This window comes from Hevea brasiliensis, chromosome 9 (genome assembly GCF_030052815.1).
Source record: "Hevea brasiliensis isolate MT/VB/25A 57/8 chromosome 9, ASM3005281v1, whole genome shotgun sequence".
Taxonomy (NCBI): domain Eukaryota; kingdom Viridiplantae; phylum Streptophyta; class Magnoliopsida; order Malpighiales; family Euphorbiaceae; genus Hevea; species Hevea brasiliensis.
This window is the reverse complement of record NC_079501.1, coordinates 11,086,482-11,109,193: the sequence shown is the minus strand read 5'-3', so window position 1 is coordinate 11,109,193 and position 22,712 is coordinate 11,086,482. Positions and strand designations below refer to the sequence as shown.

The window sequence follows — 22,712 nt, the reverse complement described above, 5'->3', positions numbered from 1 at the left end:
GGTAATTTTTTCCCCACAAGACCATAGCCCATTTTGTTCGCTGCTTCCTTGCTGGCTGGGGTCACAACCTACATTCACTTTGAGTCCAATTATACAACATGACCACAAAGTTCTCCCTGAAAAGTAAAGTTTTGCCCTCTTTTTTTTTCATGAGAAAAATTGAACCATGTGAAATTTGGGCACACAGCATTCGCTTATCTTTGATTTTGAGCTGTTGATCTTTATACATTGCTAATCCGTTGTTAATTCAAATAGAAGGGTTATTTTCAGTCCTTCTCAGCTATTTGATTTTAGCCTGTCCTGACTCATGACCCATGAGCAGTAATAGCAGTGTCCATGATCTCTATTCCAAGCATTCAAATTTTGTAGGGTCAATGACAAATTGTCAATCTTTATCAAAGATTGTCATATCAAGGTGTATGATATCCTCACTCTTCACCATGTGTATGGTCCTTGACATTTTTGGGCCTCACCTGTGACCCGTAAGGAACCTTCAGACAGCAAGTTGCTTTATAAGCAATTCTAAGCTTAGACTATTTGTACTAGGCATAAATATCTATTACCTACCCTCTTTTCTTTTAATTTTTGAACATAATGTATTGAATTCATTTCTAGAAAAGCACTGAGGCATCCTTACACTTACATAGCAAACTCCCCAGACATTTTAAAGGCTTAGTTGCCCAGTACGAGAAACAAAGCAAATTTGCTATTCTGGGCCACCCAATTTGCTGCCTATTAGCTGTTGTTTTTTATACGAACTACCCTACAATCGTCCTGACCATGCGCTAAATAGGAGCCACACGGTTGCTTCAAAGCTTTTTCCTTTTTAAAATAATAACAATAAAGACCATAAGGTTTATAGAGTGGTTGGTCACCTCAACTTTGCCATTGACTGTTAGGAATTAGATGCCAGGACACTATCGAGATTAAATAGCTTAATGTTTTAGTTCAGAGGATAAAATTAAAAGAAAAAAGGGAAAATTATATTTCTTTTCTCTTAGCTTGTTCTGGGAGAATTTAGTAATTAAGCTCTTCACAATATATACATATGTATAAAGAAGAAAGAGTTCAATGTCAAGCGGCTTGGGACAGTATGATGACCAAGTGACAAAGCCTTGGCTCATTGCAGTTATCGCCTAGAAGCCAAATGACAAATTTTTACATAAAAAGCTTTCAATAAGTTAATTTTTGCAGAAACCCAAAAAGTACAGCAACATGAGCTCCCATCCCAGCTTGGTTCTGCCATTGATTGTTGCATTTATAGGGTCCCATGAAGCTTTGAAATGGAATCATTTATTTGACACACATAAACTTCGGTTTTTTATTAAAATAAATAAATAAATAAATAAAAGAAAAACCACCTCTGAAAAGAAAAGGCCAATCAAAACCAACCTGCTGCTTAAATGATATACAAGTGTATGGATTGAATCTGACAAAAAAATGTGAATAAAAGTAAAAACCAAAAAAGTAAGCAATCATTTTAACACAGCTAAGTTTCTCTTGCTTGTGAAGTTTCATCAATTTCTAGCATGCCTGCACTAGACTGCACTGCACCTCTGTAATTCAATTCAAATTATTATTTCACTCTCACATTCACATTCCCTCTACTAGCTAGCTCCTCTGATGATCATATCCTCCTACATGGCTGACATGTTTGTTTTTGCCCTCTGGTGGGATTAAAGTATGTTTGGATTTACCTCCAGTGGGGTCTCTCAATTTTCATCACCTTGTGCTTGGGGGACCTTCATAGAAGGTTCTCAATACCCTTTATAAATTTTTTATATATTTGTACAGGAGTTTGGACATGATAATAACATGAAAATTGACCCTGTCGAGTAGTAATTGATTGTTCTTAATTTACTATTAAACTACACACTGTTTTCAATTTGCAATTATAATGAATATAAGACACGATTTCATTTATTAATAATTTAAATTTAAGATATGATTAATATGTGCTTTCATATTGATCTTGAAGATCGACTCAACTCAACTAAACATTAATTACAAATTAGTTTGGATTAAATATAAAAATAATATTCATCTTCCTTAGATCATGTTTAGATCAAAATGCTTTACTTCTTAGAAAGTATATTTTCAGAAAAATAAACTTTCAAAAATTTACATGTTAAGAAATATTTTTCACTTTTTAATTATCCTAATCAAAGAAGACCAGAAATGTGAAATCAACGGTAGATGATGTGACAAAGTAGTAGGAATAATATTGATAAGACAAAAGAGAATATGATTGGTTGGAAGTATGAGATAGATAGTAGAGGACGTATTTGTTGGAATGGGTGCTACTGCTTCGTATGGTAAGGATATAGTCTACAGAGGAGCTGACACATTCTCTATGTCCCATACCAAATCCCGTTCCCACTAATCAAATGTCATCATCTCTAAGAGCTTGGGCAGTGCAAAAAAGAAAAGGGGAAAACTGGACCAACCTAAAAAACTGAAGCTGGTGTTACACAAATCCGCCAAAACTTTTGACCCATGTTCAGTAATTCTCTTCTTTATCCAGTTAGTAATTGTTTCTTTATATATATGCTTACCTGTTTCACTGAAAAAGCAGGGGAATACAGAGGATAAGGAGGAGGAAGGGGTGGTGGTGGTGTCAAGTCATGGTTTTTGGCGGAGACTGAGTGCCTTACGTGAGAGTGTACGTGTATGCGTGTGAGGTCTTCTATGAACGCATCTTTGTTGAAAGATGGTAAAGAGTTGAACCAATTTTAGAATGCTAGAATGTAAATTCATCCTCAACAACACAACCCCTTTTGCCAGATGCCACTTTGCAGATTCTGCTTTAAAAGGCCTCTACTGCTTTACCACCACCACCGCCCACCCCCCCTCCTTTATCAGCAATTAATACTGCCACTTGCCAATACATGAATGTGACAGTACTCCCAAGTATCCAATATATACAATGATTTTTAAGGATATTGGTTTTTTCTTATAAACTCAGAAAATCAATATTAAAAACTTTTGTATTTTCATCAATTACATTCTATTTTCCAAAATATTGACATCTTTAATCTCAAATTTTCAATTATCAATTTTTATTTTTTTAATTAAAATATCAATTTATCATCATTTATTACATTTTTAAAATTTATTTTCTCATTTAAATTGATTTGTCGATCTTTAAGGCCCTTTTTTAATTTCTCAAAAAAAAAAAGGATTTTTACTTATTTAAATAAAAAACAGATATACAAACCCACATGAGACGTCAATAGTAAATACAACAATTGTATTTCAAAATTTTTTGGTTAATGACCTCTTATCTCAAAAAACTCTCCGATTTATAATAAATAAAACCCACCAAGTGTAATTAGAGTGTATTTTAATATGCAAATAAAATGATGTTCGTATTTTTCATAGAGAAATTTTTAATCAATGATAGAATAAAATTTATTTTGCATTATATATAAGGGATTCGAGGTCTTTTAACAATTATAAACAATAATTTCATTTAAAATATGTTAATTAAAATAATTTAAATTTTATTAGATAATGCAAAAAATAAAAAATTTAAATTCAATTATTATTTTTCCATAATTAAGTCAATGGGTATATTTGACCACCCTTAGTCTAAGGAAAGATGCCACCCCATTACTAAGCCAAGGAGAAGCTTCTATACTTTTAATTAAATTATACACTCAAAGCATCATCACCAACACTAGGGTTTTGAAACTCAAACTATAAAATGTGCTCTAACTAAGAACCAAGTTATTGGAATATATATATATATATGTATGTACGTATACTTAATATGAAGAGGGGCATAGGATTCTCAAAACATCTCTCTTTTTAACAAGAGCGTGCTTTGTAGAAAAGATAGGGGAGAGAAAGAAGATCCAAACCCCAGCCCATGAAAAGGTGGCTCTAATATCAAAAGACGGTGCCCACCATAGACATAGGAATCCCAAGCAACACTCACATTCACATAAAAGCTAAATATGGATTAAAATAAATAATATTATTATTAGTAATAAAATTTTGCATATTTGCAACAAATTTTTGGTTCCACACGTGGGTCCTTTACTGCTCCACTATTCTTCTCTTTCTTACATTGGATCAAGGAATAATATTTTTGCTTCTCGTGAATTTGTAATAATCAAATGAGAACAAGCTTTATCATTTCGAATATAAAGTTAACAAGAAACAACAACATTGTACCTCTTTCTTAATTTGTCCCATTTTACTTGGCTCCTGCTAACAGTGATTATACCTAGCTATATATATATAATCTACATGTCTTGCCAGATGATAATAATAAAATAATAAAAATTTATTCATGTCCAGAGAAAATAATGAAGCTTTATTTGTAGGGCGAAACACCCTGATGTTTTTCAGCCTTCTTTTTTCGACTTTCTTGTGTGACAAGTCCAACTTGATTTAGCGTAAAAGAAAATAATTAGGAAGAGCCTAAACAAATCTCAAACTGGGGCCCTTAGAAAGAAAAGTAAGTGTAATCTTTGCTAAACAACTTATCAATTGGAATATTACGTGATAAAGCACAAACAACAAGACAATTTAACACGTACTTACGAGAGATTTGCATTGTATTCTATTGAAAAGGCAGTTCACCAGATAAAGTTGTCTCGGACAAATTGTTTTGCCTTTTCCAAAAATAGTGAGAAATATAGAGAGAAAGTTTGAATATATACCTTTGCCTATGGTTTGATTCAAGAAAATATATGAACGTGGAATCAAATGTGTATTGCATATTTAAAGAATGCTTTTTTTTTTTTCTAATTCAAAGATTAAAGATGAGAAATTCAATTTAATTCTCTATCTACACAATCTTTTTCTTTCTTTTCTTGAAAATTTTTAGGGTATACTTTTTTTACACTCTTTTTCTTTTTCTTTTCTTTACATATATTACTTCTTTCCTTGTTGGCTCTTTGAAAGTTAGTGACTAAAGGGATCCATCAAGGGCCCTTTACAAGAACAAGGCAATGGAAATTCTTACAAAAAATAAAACTCTTTCACCCACAAAAAGAATAATTAATTAGAGAATTCAATCAATTACGATTAATTTTTTTTTTTAATTAGAGCGTTCACAAATTAAGCTATTCAATCTTTTGGTCAAGATACTTATAGGAGCATAATAAGGATTGTACATGATAATGACCAAGACATAATCATTCGAAGATAATTTAAAAACAAAAAGCAATAATTAATTTCTGGATTACTAAACGGAGCCTAATTACAGGAAAAGCTTAATAAGCATGGATTAAAATAGCCTAGAGCCCCGTTTTAAGCTGTCCAATCTCACCACAAAGTTAAGGTGAGTTATGATAAGCTCATTGAATATTTAGTACTAATTAATGACTCCCATTTTTCTTTTTGCAGAGAATAGGAGCCTGCAAAGGCCAACGTGTTATTTTCTTCAATTCCTTTGTAATTTTCACTTTTTTTTTGACAGGAAATAAAGCCTGAGAGAGTGGACACACTTGGCGTGATGTGATTGGAGAGTTGGCCGCTCTGCCTGTTATGATGAGGAGTTCACAAAAAAGTGTGATGCATAGCAAGAAGCCCCACCCATCCAATCAAATGTCAATCTCTTTGGGAACTTGGGCCTCCCTTTGCCAAGCCTCTACTAACATAATAACATATACCTGGTATTTTTTTTTTTGTATTATTTAGTTTCGATTATTTTTCATTATTGCTAATGGAGTAATGGTCATAGACCTAATAATTTGCATGGTTTGGCTGGATGCCCACCACCTTTTCTCACCAAATCAGTCAACTAGTACTGGCCATGCTTCTACATTTTAATTATACCAATAGCAATTAATTAGTATATTAATTAATTAATTAGTGAGAACTAATTAATGGTGGGTTTTCCTTATTTGTTTTGAATTTTAATGTGGATATTATATCAAGATATTAGGCAATCTCTCCTTAAATTGTTAGGGACCCCTTGTGTTGTGGGTTTGGGTGGGCAATATCTTGAAAGCTCTCATAATAGTTTCCTCCTGGCTAAGTTTCTCTCTTATCATTCTAGTCAAATCAATGTGCCATATTATGAAACCCTCTCAAAGTTTCCTTTTGAGTTACAGTTGCAACCAGTTTTGATCCGTAATAAGTACCAAACCATAATCATATATCATCTATCACCTCTCGAAAAGCCCATATGTTGCCATGAACAAAAATTATAAGCTGTCTGTAGCGATGCTGTATAAATACAATATAGGACCATATCCACGATCTATCTTCAAGAGTTCATCATGACGGTATTCTCTACCCAGTCAAAAATCGTACCCATTTCAAGTATGGGAGCCTAAGGCCTACCGTGTTTCATATATGCCATTTTATCAAAGATTATGATAAAAAAGAATCAGATCTTGGAGATCAGCATTATCCTTTGCAAAATATATACATATATCACTCTCTGCAACAGCGTAAAAAAAAAGTTGATGAGGTAGTGCCTGCCAATAGCTAGGGTCAAGCCAAGACAAAGAGAAAATGACCCCATAGCTAGGTTAAATAATGTTTACCATCAATCAAAGCCGAAACATGACAAATGGGAGGATTTTTTTTTTTTTTTTCTTTTCGAAAACTAAGGTTTTAATTTGTTTAAGATTATGATTAGTGAGTGTGGTTATTTTGAAAGATGGATGCTTTGGGTTCCACCGAGTCGGTCTTTTTGGTGTTTTTCTTGCTCTTTAATGGCTGCGCTGCTTGTGGGACAAATATCCACCGAACCCTCTATTAGCTACTAGCTAGTGTGTCCTTGCCATTTCCCACCTTTACGTGAACATTTTCCCTTCTCTCCAAAAAAGCGTGTCTTTGTACATCTCAATTCCCATATTCTCCATTTCCCATTTTATGATCGCTTCAATTTCTTGGACGCTTCCATATGTAATGTGAGTTATTGTAATTTCTTTGTTTCATCATCATCAATCAAGAATCAACTTCTACTCCTTTTCTTTTTGGCGGGAGATTTCATTGTCAAGAAAGAGACCAATGCATGAGGTGATCATTTGTAGTTTTGTATCCTTGGTAGGACTCCACCATTGCCAATTTTAAATTAGAGGAAAGGAGAAAACCCCATTTCTCTTTTTCTCCATCCACGTGGCAAACAATTGTTTTGTCCACGTAGAATTAAAATTTAATAAATAAAATATTATTTATTTATATCTAATTTACTATAAACTCAACACATAAAATTATAATAAAACTTATTTATTGAATACATAAATTTAACATTTTATTTTATAGGATAATGACATAAATGTTAAGGTGAAGAAAAACTATTTAATTATTTTACTTTAATTAATTTTACAGATTGGTTTCAATTTTAAAACTATAACTTTGGGTGGCCGGCTAATTGAGGTCCACATGAATTTATAAATTCAATTAAACTAAAGTTCAAATCGAACATAATTGACATTAGTGAGTAGGTTTGGGTCATTCCATGCATTGAAAATTGAAGGAGTTTTGGTTATTTGTAGAAATGCAGGTAGTTTTTTTTATAAAATAAGTTTAGTATTTATATCTATTAATTTTTTTTAGATGAAAAATTAAAAAAAAAATTGATTTTAAAAATTAAAAATAAATGAAATTCATTTTTATTATTTTTCTTCATAATAAAAAGTTATGAGAAATAATAATTTCCTATAAATAAAATCATAGTCATAGCAAGAAATTCATATTTAATTATAAGAATCTCTAACTGCTATTTTATTTCAATGTTTAAAAAATCAGGCAGTTAAAATAAAAATTAGACCAATGTCCATATCAATTTAATTTTTAATTGAACTATTTATCTTAAAATCACATATAAATTTTCTTTTTTAAATTTTATTTTACTATTTTTATTCAAATCAACTGATGTAATTGATCAAATTCGCAAATACATTAGTAGACTGACCAATCAATCCCAAATTAAAAAAAAAAAACTAATATTTCTCCTTAATTAATTTGGTTTACACTCAATTTATATAAAAGGCTGTAATTTTTCTGTCAACGAATTTTGTTAGCCAGAAAAATTGACTTCCAGAAGAGGATTGATTTTGAGTTTCTGTGAACAGACGTTCACCACCTTTACGAAATTCAACACGGTTTTCTAAAGAAAAATATTTGTTTTGAGCATCATCAATTACCCCTTTATTATACACTACATGTATGTATCATTTATTTAATAAATAAATTCAAGTTTAAATCTCACTCGACATATTATATATTATTAATTATGGTTTATTTTAGAAGCTGGGGAAGTAATCAACGTTATTAGAAGATGAATTTGATTTTTGAGCAAACGGGCAGGGCAGTCGATAAGACGTGAGTCAGATACCACTCCATCCACTTCTAAACGAGCAATAGAAATCAATTTCTATCTCCTACTCTATAAACCAAAAATAAAAAATAAAAATCCAGGCAACCGTGCTACTACCAACAGTGAAGTAGTTAGAATTGTCAGGACTCTTGTACCCTAAGTACCTCTAAACTCAACCGTTCATTACAGGATCCAACGAGATATAACGAGTACCCAACTTTCCATCCAAATGGAGTTCAGCGTTCTAACCACGATTGAAAAGGCTCGTGGAAAACCATTAACATTGTGGAAAAGAGGAAGCAGCTCAATTTCCATGATTGGAGAGGAAAATAATGAAAAAAAAATGAAAATTCAAAGAAAATAGAAGAAAAATAAGCATTCATATTACTTTATCAAAAATTAAATAATTTATATTATTAAATTATTTTTTAAACTAATAAATTTTACTTTTTTAAACATATTAAAGAGATTTATTACTGATGTAATAAATAAACTATGATTATTTCTGTTTAGTTTTATCTATCATTTTTTTAAATTGTTGTCTAAATTTATTTGTTAGATTAATTTAGTTAAATTAAGAAGTATTTTATTATAATTTAGGTGACTTAATTATTTTATTAATCACTGGGTAAAAATTTTAAAAGAAAAATAAAAGTGGACAAATAAAATATTTAAAAAAATACCAATAATTTAGTCTACATAAAAAAAGAAATTAAACCTACCTTTGTGGGATGGAAAGAGTAATTATTATTTTGTATAAATTATATGTTTAACTCTATTGGCCCTTCTTTTAGAAATATTATCTCCATTAGCCAATAAATTTGATTTCCACTATATTACATATAATATAAGCTCAATTTTATATGAAAAATGAATTTTATACTAGTTAAATTAAATATTTATATTAAAATTTATATACAATTAATTAAAAAATATATAATGAGTGTACGAATGTAAATATAAAAAATTATTCATATATGAAGTGGATCTTATATGAAAATAAATTTTATAATAGTTAAATCAAATATTTATATCAAAATTTATATATAATTAATAAAAAATATATAATAAATACACGAATCTAAATACAAAAATTATTTATTTAAGAAGTCGATCTTATAATAATAGTATCTTATTTAAATTGAATCACAAATAAATAAATTATCTTTTTTATGAATTCATAATCAAGTACATTTAATATAAGTTCAATCACAAATGAGAATGAGTTTCATAGTCATTAAATTAAATATAATTTTAATGATTTAAATTTAATAAATTCAAAGAAAAAACTTAATACAGTTTTTTTAATTTACAATTATTAAGATTCATTTAATATATTCTATTAATAATTTTTTAATGAAAAATATATGCATTAATATAGAAAAATATGTGAGAATACAGTAAGGCATGGGGCAATGGGAGAAATTGATTGTACATTGAATTGAAATAGCATAACGTGGGAATAGTCTATACCCTCATTGATGTCCAAATCTCGTGGATTTCAGCGTTTTTATTTATTTATTTCAAACTCACCCTCGTCTCCTCTCATGCCCGCGCGCTAAAGCAAGAATCCGTTGATCTTAATTAATATATTTTCTCTCCATTTTTGAATATCAATTTAATTTTTTTTCTTTTAAAAAAAATCTCCCTACTCTCTTGCCAGAGGAAGAGAGAGAATACATTTAAAAAAAAGGTTGTGGAGAGAGAGAGGCAATGAAAATAATCAGAGGGATCATTATTCACTCACTATCTCCACAAGTTCCAATCTCCGCAATTCCTCTCCTTCCTTTTTTTTCCTTTCTCTCCGTATCCACTCTCATTCTTTGCTTGGTTTCCAATTCTTTTTTTTTAAAAAGATCTATATCCTTTTTGATCTAACACATACATACATACACATAATATCAATATCTCAATCCTCGATTACCGAGCACACCACTTAAGCAAAGCACCACCAACTCCATTCCATTTTGCTGCTATTAGGTATTGGATTACAGGAGCAGAAAGTTAGAATCCGAGGCAAATTCGTACGTGATCTACCTGGTGTAATATAACTCCAAAGGGAGGTGGAAAGGTTATTGATTGGGAGAGCTCCGTTTGAACGCAACAGTATATGTGTAAAGATTGAAAAAGAGAGAGGGAAGAGTTGGGTACTTTTTGGGGAGGCTACATTTTTTTGCCTTTTTTTTTTTTGTTGGGGGGGGCGGCGCGCGCAGGCGGGGGTTGTTCTTGTTGGGTTTGATAAAGGGTTGGCTTTATAGCATGCGAGTTGGTTTTGACAAAGGAGGGAGCGTCAAAGGGAAAGAGAGAGAGAGAGAGAGAGAGAGAGAGAGAGAGAGAGAGAGAGAGAGAGGAAAGGAGAGGGGACATAGTAAGTGAGCGAGTGAATAAAAAATGCAAGAAATGAAGAAGAAAAACGATGGTGGCAATGCAGATTCCAAGAAGAAGGAAAGACATATAGTTACCTGGACTCAACAGGTTCTCTCCCTTTCTCTTCTGGGTTTTCTTCTCTGTTTTCGTTCTGTTTCTTCTAGTATCGAGAGAGTTGAAGTTTTCCTTCTTCTTTTTCGACCGGAATCGCGTGTGTGCAGGAGGATGATATTCTCCGCCAGCAAATAAGCTTACATGGAACTGAAAAGTGAGAATATTATTTAGTTTTGATTTCTTTTCTTTTCTGGTTATCTGGGTTTTACTGGTATTATTAAGAGTTTGGCACGATATGATCGAGCGGTTTGTTCGTTAACTTTTTCACTGCAGTTGGGCGATCATTGCATCTAAATTCAAGGACAAAACAACAAGACAGTGTAGAAGAAGGTTAGTTAATGATAATAGTGGTGTTCAAATCAAAATCATTCATTGAATCATGCAGATGCTTATTTTTCCAGTGAAAGAAAGAAAAGAGCTTTGATTTGTTTTATTTTTATTTACCAGCATCGTTTGAGTTGAAATGTTGGTATTATTACTGTAGATGGTACACATATTTGAATTCTGATTTCAAGAAGGGCGGATGGTCGCCAGAGGAAGACATGCTTTTGTGTGAGGTATTTAATACTCCATTTATGCATTTGGTAGTCTCTATAAACACGTACAGCTAGTTTTGTTCTCTAATGGGCAAGTGATGATGCCACAAGGTTCATTCTATAGAAGTTTAAGCTTTTATTAACTTGTATACCCTGTCTATGCCTGACCGTGCTCCTTTGAGCAAATATTGTCTCTTATTTTTTGGGTTATGTATCTGGTTCCTGTATCTCTTGCTAGTACAATTAGATCTTAAGTTCATGAAATAGCAAAAACTATTTCAAATTGGGCAGGACTGGGAAATGCTTGCTGTTCTACCAGTTTAAAAGGTTGAGCAGAAACAGCTATTACCTTCAATCTAGATTGGGGTTATCCCTTCATGGGTTGTGGTTGCAATATCTGATAACTTGAGATGATCTGCAGGCCCAGAAAATATTTGGTAACAGATGGACAGAAATAGCAAAAGTTGTTTCTGGCAGGTATAAACTATCTTTGCCCCAATATAATCAGAAATTTCCCTATGATTATGTACTTCCATCTTTGTCTAAATGTGCTGCTCATGCAGAACGGATAATGCTGTGAAGAATCGGTTCTCTACTCTATGTAAAAAGAGAGCTAAATATGAGGCTTTAGCGAAAGAGAATAAAAATACGTATATCAACTCCAACGACAAAAGAATCCTATTCCATATTGGGTTTAATGAAGATGGAACACCAGCAAATACAGCACCGGCTAAAAAGATGAGGTACAACGGTTTAAATATCTGCATACTTTAACAGTAGTCAATTCCAAACGGACTTCAACTAGTAAAACTCATGTTTGGTGTTATTCAGGAGGTCGCACATCCCTGATCATTCAGAACATTGCAAATTGGCAGATAGATCACACCTGAAATGTGGAAATCAGCAGCCTAGGCCTCCATTTGCAGTGTTGGCTCAAAATTTCCACAATGTTAAAGTGGATGACCAGCATCATGCCATCAATGCCAAGGAGGTCTCCATTCATGGTACAAAGATTTTTTGAATTATGATGTGATTAGATTGCCATGCAAAACTGGGAAGCACATTAAGAGTCACAAAAGAAAAAAACAAGTTCTGCAATTTTTCATCTTGAATAATTTATTTTGTTTTGATCTAAATCTAACCTCTTCAAAATTTAATGTCTCTTTCTTCCTGTTTGTTTAGCATCTCAAAACAGTAAGATTCAAGGAACATTTCTCAGAAAGGATGATCCAAAGATAACTGCTCTGATGCAACAAGCACAGCTTCTCAGTTCACTTGCATTGAAAGTTGATACAGAGAATACAGACAAGAGTCTGGAAAATGCATGGAAGGTGAGCTCATCTAATGCAATTGTATAGGAACAGTCTTTAACTAGCATATTTAGTTGTGGAACTAGAATCTCTACCTTGGGGAACAGACATTTTAAGGAGGAGGTCGCAGGGTGTTTGGAATGCGCATGGTCATTGATAGTTATGGGGACCAGACATAAGCATAACACCATGGATAGTGCAAATGGCGTTTCAACTTGATTATTCTTAAAGATAATAGATGTAATCATCTTCTAAATTAGTTTTGCCTTCTTTTCAGGCCAAGAATATGCTCAGGCGTTAAAAAAAGGACTAATTGATTACATAATTTTTAACAAACTTAGTGACAAGAGGACCCTAAGCTTCTTCTTTGAGAGGAAGTGATGTGATGCATACAAATTTAACGTGTACTCATATTTTTCAGTAAATGTGATTTTCAGGTCCTTCAAGATTTTCTCAGTCAGAAAGAAAATGATACCCTCAGATATAGATTTGCTGACACTGATTTTCAACCCAAAGACTTTAAAGACTTGATAGAGGATTTAAGGAGTAGTAATGATGGAAGTCGACCATCTTGGAGGTGATAAAAGCTGTGTAGTCTGGAATTTTGTTTTAAGCAAGTTCTGCACATCACAGAGTGTCTAATTTCTGGTTAACATTGTAGGCAATCTGATCTATATGAGGAGTCTCCAGCCAGCTCTGAATACAGTACAGGATCAACTCTAATACCTTATACAGCTGCTGATAAAACAGAGCAAACTCAGGCTGAGATTGGTGCACTGCAAGAGGACATTCCAAATGAATTACATTCAGTTCATAGTAAAGAGCAAAGTAATGTGGATGAGTGTGAGAAAGAAATTATTTCCTGTGCAAACATAACTCGAGGTAATAAATTTTCTTATCTCATAAAATGGCCTAAGATGTACAGTTTTTCTTATTTATGTAGAGGATAAACCCACAAAATTACCTTGGTTGATGAATCAAAATGCATTGCAGGGGAGATATTTCCATCTCTTGATGAGCAAGCAAACAAAGATTTAGCTGTTTCTGCCTCATTAAGTGCAGAGTTCAGCTCACCCGTTCAAGTTACCCCACTTTTCAGATCCTTAGCAGCAGGGATTCCCAGCCCAAAATTTTCAGAAAGTGTAAGTTAACTCAAACCATTGATCTTACCAGATTAAAATTGGCCATAGTTAACAAGGCTTGTGAACTTTCACCTTGTTACTATTAGTGGTGGCAGTAGTAGACTAGTAATAGTAATAGTAGCAGTGGTGGTATTAGCAACAAATAGTAGTAAAGTACTTAATTCACACTAGTAGGATTTCTGGACTTTCCAGATCATTGAGATAAATAGTAGTGCTGAGCTTATTAACTATAAGTGTACCAGCAGCAGATAATCATAGATGATAGAAGTGCTACTGCTTGCTCATACCTGGGTCATGACTCATGACTGTAGTGATTACAGTACCAGGAAGTGAACCATTGATTGTCAAGTCATCAGCAGCAGTTGTTGCTGGTGTATTATCAGGCCTTTATGAGCTTAATAATTGTCTCACTAAGAAGTAGATAAGAACGTTAAAAATCAACTCTATTGTCAAACTTCTGAATTTTCTCCATTGATGAGTGGTATAGATGATGCAGCATATGGGACAATGAAATAACAGTTAAGTATGCTATCTGTCAACCATTAGATGGGCTTTTTATACTGATAATCAAGCCATCATCATGACTTTGAAATTAGTTGTAATTAAGCCACTAGGAATTGTGTTAGTAGGACCACATGTCTGCAGGTAATGTTTGATTGTGTAGATGAAACATAACAGCATTAGCTGCTGCTCTTACGACCATTTCAGTCTAAAATAATTAAATTCTAGTTACATTGCAATCTAGGAACTTTATCCTAGACATTACTAACCTAAAATATGTATATGGTGATCCATTCCACTCCTGGAGTCACCTAATTTAATTTTAAGCCTGAAGTCAAAGTCTAATAAGTTACAGGGTAAATTTGTGTTCCATGTCTACATCTGTCATCCCCTGTAAACTTGCGAAGGTTAACATAAATCAAAGTGGCTAGAAATGTTATCAGAGTCAAGGACGAAAGAAGCTGAGAATTATGCTTAATATCTATATATGCAAATATTCAACTTAAGAATCCAAATAATCATACAATCCAAATTTCAGTATTCCATAGAGAACAAGTAGGAGACAAAGAACAATCATACCTGACGCAATTTTTAGATTATTACATAACGTGGGTCTATTTGTGGCCATTAACTCATTTTTTTGGATCTTACATTCAATTTTACCTTTCTGTCGGCCCAATCATCCAATTCTTTTGATTAACCAAGCAATTAAACAAACACTTGTCCGCATAGCGTAAGTGTATAGCATGGCTTATAAGAAGTAGATCAAAAAAACCCAAAACTTCACTAAACTGCTCAAGGTTTTCTATGTGAATAACCAGCAAAACAATATAAGAATTAGTTCTCATTTGTCATAACTGCTATCACCATTCACTAGATTTGTCTAACTTTATGTAAACCTTCTCAGAAATCAAGTATGGTTCTATGGTTTGCCTATCAAATTGTTAATGATGGATACTAAAGGTTACATGATTGTTTACTCTTAGTTCCTCCGGCCAGTGAATTTAGATTGAACAAAATTTGTTAAAGGATAAAAATATCCTGTTTCAAATCATGTTAAGGTATCTGCATGTGCTGCCCTTCTCGATACACTGTCTCGCATTTTTCAGTTCTACAATCAAAATACTGATCACATGATGCTAAAGGCCAACTGCAATTATAGTTGTCTTTCATAAGTTGCTAGCATTGGCGTCCCTGTGCTAGCATCTTATATACATACAAACTTACATGTACATAAAATTTCTGAAACTTTGATGCCTGACTAACCTCTCTCTCTCTCTTTTGGCCTTTTTTCAGGAAAGGAACTTCCTACTAAAAACTCTTGGAGTGGAGTCTCCTTGTCCCAATCCAAGCACCAATCCTTCTCAACCACCGCCTTGCAGAAGAGCCCTCTTACAAAGTCTATAACAAACCTCTCTGAACCATCTCACATACAGAAAAAGGTCCAGCCCTTTATTTGTTGAGTTCTTCTTGTTTTTCTTCTTCTTCTTCTTCTTCTTCTTCTTCTTCTTCTTTTTTAAGATCAGTTTCCTAGGATTGCAGCCATCATGGCCCAAAGTTTTATTAGGAGGCATAATATTTCTGCATTCGAAGACTCCTTGTGTAGAATGCAACGGTGCATTCTAGCATCTCAGACACATCTAACAACGTGATCTGAGTTCATTTTTCTTTTCCCTTACTAGAAGAGTTAGGCCCTAATACTCACATTTAAAACCAGTGTGCTTGTTAATGTGTGTCATTCTTTTGTTTTTCTTGATTTGGTTTCGGGTGTTTCATCTTCCGATCCAGTTTTTGGCCTTTGATTCATCATCTGTACAGAACCTAAGTGTAATTATAAATTGGCAACTCGCCTATATATAATTAAAGAAACAGAGGAAAAAAGAAAAGATTGATTAACCAGCTGATTGGATTCCTTTTTGTTGTTTTTGAGCGTGCATAGGATATAGAATAAGTTTCTACTACCCTTTTCCTTTTCAGATTTCTAATGTAATAAAAGTTCATGTGATTGGAATGAAATGCGTTTTGGATTTGGTGTGTTATACTTTATTTATCTATTGTAGCTCCTGCATTAACCTCATGTATATTTATATTACCAAACAAAGCATGAGAATTCTGCAGCAGAAGTTCAACAGTGGAGATGCAGAGACAAAAGCTTGAAAATGAAATTCATCGTTCATACTTGCTTTGTGGTTCTTGGAAACAAGACGGAAAATGAAAAGAAAATGACACCAAGGATGGTTGGGATGGGAATCAGGAAACCCATTGTGACCAGATTGCTGCATTTTCTTCCCTTATGTCTCCTTGCTTTCAAGAACCAGAATTCTGCTTCTTTAGCTGTAAAAAAATTGTATGAAAACAAAATGAGTTAGAAATGTACTTACCAACAGAAGGGGAAAACTACTACTTTGTCTTGATGTGGCATCCAAGAAACCATCCAAATCTCTTTGCTCCCTCTTTCAGAGTTTGCCAACTTCTGCGGCCAATGTTGTGGGGGAGAAGGGTCCTGGGAATTCTCTGTTACTTAGGATGGTGGACTCGTATTACTAGATTCCTAGTGGTGGACAGGCTTAATAATGACCAAAGCAAAAGTTAAGGGTAAAAGAAGGAGAGGGAACCTCATACAAAATAAAGTGCACTCATTGGACATAACTTTCTCGAGAGAAGTTATAATTTACTATTTTTGACCATCTAAATTCAAATGCAAGACAATTTGATTTCAAGATATGCTGCAAATGAAGCTTCCGATTATTCCACTATCCCAACTTAACCCATAGGGCTTGTTAAGTCGTGAGAAATATTAAAAAAATTATTGAATGGGATGAAAGAATGTTGTCTTTGGCTCACAAATCACTGTTATATTATAGAATTCATTCTTATAATGAATGAAGGAAACTACTTGTCGCCATTAATTAAAGACAAGGGCTACTCTTCAATGAAACTATAATAATCACCTTCATATGCCAGATACTTGGCATCATTGTTTCATCACCAACTAGACCACAATAACTTAATTGATAGGCAAGGTGGCAATTGATTAGATTAGATATCCTAACTGTATTGGTGTGGTGCCCAGCTAAGTAAACAACAGAGGGTGAAAATTATTAGGTCCGACCTCTCTCAGGGATCTTAGCTTACACGTGAGTCGTCCATGTGATTGTGAGACTGCCTCATCGTGTAGTACATATTATCAAACGCTTGATGTTTCACAGAGATAATAGAGTGCTTTCACAACTTACATGCGTACGAATTCATTGAAGCCTCCAAGCTTATTAACACCATGACCGAAGACAATTGGAGGAAAACTAGAAACCAAAAATCCATTTACAAATTTTGTAAACCATCCATGCATCACGCAGATGATGGAAAGGATATGTTTACCAATTTGGAGCTTGCTATTTCAATATAGGATCTATTTCTCATACATTTACCAATTCCTAGCTGTTTTCTAAATTTGAAATCATTCCTCTTCATGTAGCCTTTCTCTTCTTCTGCAGTTTCTGCAATTTCTTCCACTTGAGATAAATTTGGTATGACAACCCAGAGAAGACCATGACTATACAGCCCCATTGTTTTGTTGACAAGGGATTGCCACTTAACAATGAAGACACCACAATGCTGACAAATTTGCGGGTTGTGGTGATTGTGGTGTTAGCAAGAGAGCCAAACCGGCTTATGGTTAAAAATATAAAATTCTGCCCCACTGCACCACAGAGGCAATAGAGAAAAATGTCCCAAGCTGCCTCAGGGTGCTGTTTACAGAATTGAACTGCATCAAATCCAATGCCCTGTGGCCACCCAAACATGTAGAGCATGTTATATATGGTACCCCATAAATTCATTCCCAGCATTATATCCCAGGCAGTTGTCTTTGGATACCTGAAAAAGACAAAACTGATATGAATGAGAAATGAAGATGCAGATTGAAGAGAGTAGAAGTGCATTGGTCTCTGACAAAATAATAATAATAATAATGATAATAATAATAATAATAACAATAATAATTAAAAAAAAACTGAATATACCATTCACCATAAAACCAAGAAGAGAAAAATGCTATGACATCATGATGTCATACAGTCAGCTTTGAATTAAAACAGAAATAAATGCAAACAGGAAAAAAAAATTTCAAGTGGTCAGACCTTGCAGTCAGTGAATCCTGAGTTGCATTTGTAAATCCATCAAATGCAAGGTTCAAAAAGCAAAGGCCATATCCAAGGGGTGCATTTGGATGTGCCAGCTTGCTGATGGTCTTTGAGCTAGTCTGAAATCAGTCAGCATGGAGATATAAAACCAAAAATCAGTACTGAAATTTCATTGATTCAAAATTAGTTTTCAGATAAATTCTCTAAATGCATTCCTGACCTTCAATAGTGCAAAAGTAGATACCCCTCCGGCAACAAGGAAAGTACATACATACTCCGGAAAGGTGTATCTGATACCATAAACTAAAGTGCCCATCAACATGACTGCAGAAGGTAAAACAGTCCATTAGTTATTAACAAAATCCATTAGAATAGACAGATGCTTAATCTAGCAATTCCCGTATATTTAAAATGAGTGCACACACCTCCCTGCAACAAATCTACCATTACCCCACATGTTTAGATCTTCTGACTTCGTCATTATTAAGTTTACCAGCCATCATAACAAACTCAAATTTCTAATTGTTATGGACTTTTTGCACTATTATTTCTTAACTATGAAACATTTAACATGACAAAATTCCTCTAATGATATCTCCACATTAACCATCACCAAATTTCCATTTGATTGGTCATTCCATTTGTCTTTTTGCAGTAAAAAGGCACAAAGTCCACTATGACAAAATACCATAACCTGCACAGGTTCTCTAAGACATGCAACACACTCCAAACAGTTAATAATGGACAACCAGCAATAATTTCCTTACAATTTCTCTGCAAGTATTTCCCTATATTTATTCTCGTACAAAAAAAAAATTGAGTAAAGTAAAAAATAAAAAAGAGGGAAATGACACTATGACAATGACAAATTTCAAACTAGCAGCTAAAAGGGCATTGTCTTAATTAAGCATTGGAGTCCAAAACAATAATAATAACCATACATCTAAGGCCATAGACTGAATGAAGCATTTTGGATTTAGACATTTCTAGGGCTATAAAGATGTTGCATTCAATAAACTACATCTGGAAAAGAGAATCACCATGTAAGGACTAAGGAGATATCACCGCCCCCGCCCCCGCCCCCACTCCCCCCCCCCAAAAAAAAAAAAAAAAAAAAAGTCATGAAGAGAAGCAGCAGGCAAAAATATCAAAGCAACACCACTAGAATATTATAAAGAAACTTCTAGCATCAGAAAGCACTTCCACGGTGCCACCAGCAAAATATAGTCCAACAAAAACAATTAAGGGCTAAGAATTTGTCTATCTCATAATATTGAAAAGGCATTAAACGCCACATAATATGCAAAAACGATTACTGATTTAACGTCAATGTGGACAAAGATTCAGAAGATTAATCAATCATGCACAATAGAAAGTAAAATTCTTTTAGATAAGTAAGAAACTACAAAATCATATAAATTATACCTGGAATCATTTTTGAGGATTTTGCCAGGACCTGCAAGCACCAATAACATCATTACTATCAATAGCTGAACAATAACAATGATGAAATCAGTAAGAAACATTGCCAGAAGCTACCTGGAACTAAATACATTTATGACAAATGAGTTGCATAACCTATAAAATGAAATGGACTAAAACAGTGGGATTGGAAGAGAATGATCTAAGCCATAGTTATCAAAGCTATACACTCAGTAATGCAACTCAGCACAAACAGTACAGCATTTTTAAGATAATATCATTATGAACTTACTCTTCATTGTTGTACTTAATAACACAGGTGACAACAAATAATATTCATGATGTACGGAGAAAAGTTCAACATGCCTGGGCAGGGTAACTAATATACTTTAATGCTTCTATCCCCATGGCAGGGCCAATTGTATTTGTAATGCCTGCGCTCCAGTATGTCGACCAGGGAGCGCCACCAGCACTGCCTCTGGACCAAATCTTTATCACTGTATAATAAAATGTAATTTTACCATAAATTGCACACACACACATACATACGCATATATTTTACCTACAGTAAAAATTATCGAAGAGAAAGTAAAAAATATCTAAGAGAAGGTAAAAACAAACTCACTTATATAAGACCAGACTAAGCAGACCACATTTTGTGCCAGATTTAGGAATGCCAGATGTTCAAATCTCTTCCCGTCCGGACCAAATCGCTTTGTTGATCTAAAGAGAAAAATGGCCATCCATTAAAGCAATGTCCAACGTCACAAAGTACACTAGTTTAAAGAAAAGTGATTACTCAAAGGCAACGGAGTTTGGAGTGGAATCAAATGCCTATGATGTTCATGGTCTTCATTTCAATTGCAAGATTCATCTCTCCACGTACTCGATTAAAATTGAAAACCAAGTGCCCATTTGCCATCAAAATGCAAAACGGAAATCCTAAAATTAGAGGGCTAATAAACTATGAATTTCAATCCTGAGCCCTAACTCCTAAAATAAACCTACAATGCTCATTTTACATACCCTAAATTTTTCCTCCGAGTTCAAATTCTAGCCTAAAATCTAATCAGATCCATACATTCACAAATGCAGCTTTATTTCCAAAATATGTAATCAAACCGAAACCAATAGCTTAAAAAAAGCATCATCGAAAAAGATATTCAGATCACGAAGAGAGAGAGAGAGCGAGGTACATACAGCGTTTCTTGGAGAACGCCTTGGTAAATGTAAGCCGACCAGATTCCGGCAACGCAAAAGGCCAGCACTAACACTCGCCGGAGCCCGGCGCCGTGAGCTGCCATTTAGCCGCCGGAATGGCCGATAGCAAATTTTTGGCGGGCTTTTCTCAAAAATTTTTTTTTTTTAAATTACGGAAACAACAAAAACAGAAAAAGCAATGGATTGAATTTTGAAAGGAGAAAGAGCAGAGAGCAGAAAACGAAGAAATGGGAACTTGGAAAGTAGTAGTGTTTTGAAATTTTAACGGCGAAGCTACGATTTTCTTCTTGTTATGGGGAGGGAAAAAATGGTTCAAGCGCGAAGTAACGTGGTTTTCCACGTGGACGTTTCTTATTGGATCATTGACTTTACCTCTCGTTTCTAATTGGCTGTTGAAACGCCAAAACTTCTTCCGGGCTTTTTTTTAATCTCCAAACCGGATAAATTATATAATATATCAGTAATTTTATAAAAAATAATTTATATAGAATAACGAATTAATAAAAAAATAAATATATACAAATAAATTCCTTAAAATTACAATTATTCAAAATTTTATAAAATTTTCATAATTATAATTATTTAAATATCAATTTATTATTAACTTATTATTTTATATCAACTTTTTTATAATATAATTTCTCTTAAAACTATATTGAATCTTTCACTTTCAGAAGTTCTGTCTTTTGGATATTTTAATTTTTAATATTTTATTTTTAATTTATTTTACTATCCATATGATAAAATTATTTTTATTATTTAAAAATAAATATTAAAAAATAAAATATACATTTTTTTTTGAAGAGAAATAAAATATATTTTAATTTTAATAAAATAACAATTTGCAAGTTCTCAAGGAGTCTTTTTTTTTTTTTCCTTGAAAAAATACACATTTAAATCTGTAAATTTTTAATTTTTATTGAATTTCCTTAATTTTATTAGTGACGTTAGATTTCTAGAAGACTTTTATATTGAGGACTTTGTCACAGAAGTTAGGCGCGTGAATTATAAGCGGCGTGAAAGGTGCCTTGATGGAAGGAGTGGCCTAACATAGCGTGCCATGTAGGAAAGAAAAAATAAAATGGTGAGGAAAAAAAATGCAAGAAAAACCTTTATATTTGTATAAACAAAACGGTGCGTTTTGACTGGGCAGGATAATGCAACTTACTGAAGCCCACAGGAAAAAGGCCCAAAACAAAACCATTCAATTTTAACTTAGGAGGAACAAGAAAACCCTAATGGAAGTAAAATAAATAAATAAATAATAAAACGATGCGTTTTTTGCATAACAGATTAATAAGCCATAGTCCCACCCTCATCTAATATCGATCCCAAATTCCTGAAAAGCCAGAAAATCACAACACGTTGACATGAGAGAAGAAATCCCTCATCTCATCTTAAAAGTCCCTTTTTTTATTTTTTTAAGATAACGTAATTTTATTAATATAATTAGAGTATAGATAATATAAAACCTAAAAATCGAATAACATAAACATACTCTTTGATCTAAACTTTGATAAATGAATATATATATATATATATATAAGAGACACAATCTTAAGTAAACTTCTTATAAAATACAAATATATTATATAGATTTTTTCATCTACTTTTTGTAGATATAATAGACGGATAAAAATCGGATAATATTCAAGTAGAATAAAAGTAAT

The 22,712-nt window shown here is 33.2% G+C and overlaps 2 protein-coding genes and 1 long non-coding RNA gene across 3 annotated transcripts; 1 reads left to right on the top strand and 2 right to left on the bottom strand.

Moving 5' to 3' along the window:
* The first annotated feature begins 9,832 nt into the window (after positions 1–9,832).
* On the top strand, positions 9,833–16,293 carry LOC110653544 (transcription factor MYB124). Its single transcript, XM_021809229.2, has 12 exons — positions 9,833–10,762; positions 10,876–10,922; positions 11,042–11,098; positions 11,253–11,325; positions 11,726–11,781; positions 11,868–12,047; positions 12,136–12,308; positions 12,487–12,635; positions 13,052–13,191; positions 13,276–13,496; positions 13,608–13,756; positions 15,554–16,293. The coding sequence occupies exons 1-12, from the start codon at positions 10,679–10,681 to the stop codon at positions 15,662–15,664; spliced, it is 1,440 nt and encodes a 479-aa protein (XP_021664921.2). The 5' UTR covers positions 9,833–10,678; the 3' UTR covers positions 15,665–16,293.
* Positions 13,117–15,560, bottom strand: LOC131183055 (uncharacterized). The gene is made up of 2 exons (XR_009151216.1): positions 14,044–15,560; positions 13,117–13,390 (listed from the first exon to the last, which is right to left on the bottom strand). It is a non-coding gene; the product is annotated as an uncharacterized LOC131183055 (long non-coding RNA).
* Positions 16,294–17,477: 1,184 nt separating the features above from the next.
* LOC110653546 (UDP-galactose/UDP-glucose transporter 3) lies at positions 17,478–21,316 on the bottom strand. The gene is made up of 7 exons (XM_021809231.2): positions 21,022–21,316; positions 20,447–20,544; positions 20,188–20,318; positions 19,825–19,855; positions 18,620–18,723; positions 18,397–18,518; positions 17,478–18,133 (listed from the first exon to the last, which is right to left on the bottom strand). Exons 1-7 carry the CDS (start codon positions 21,123–21,125, stop codon positions 17,725–17,727), a joined length of 999 nt encoding a protein of 332 aa, XP_021664923.2. The 5' UTR covers positions 21,126–21,316; the 3' UTR covers positions 17,478–17,724.
* Positions 21,317–22,712: the final 1,396 nt, after the last annotated feature.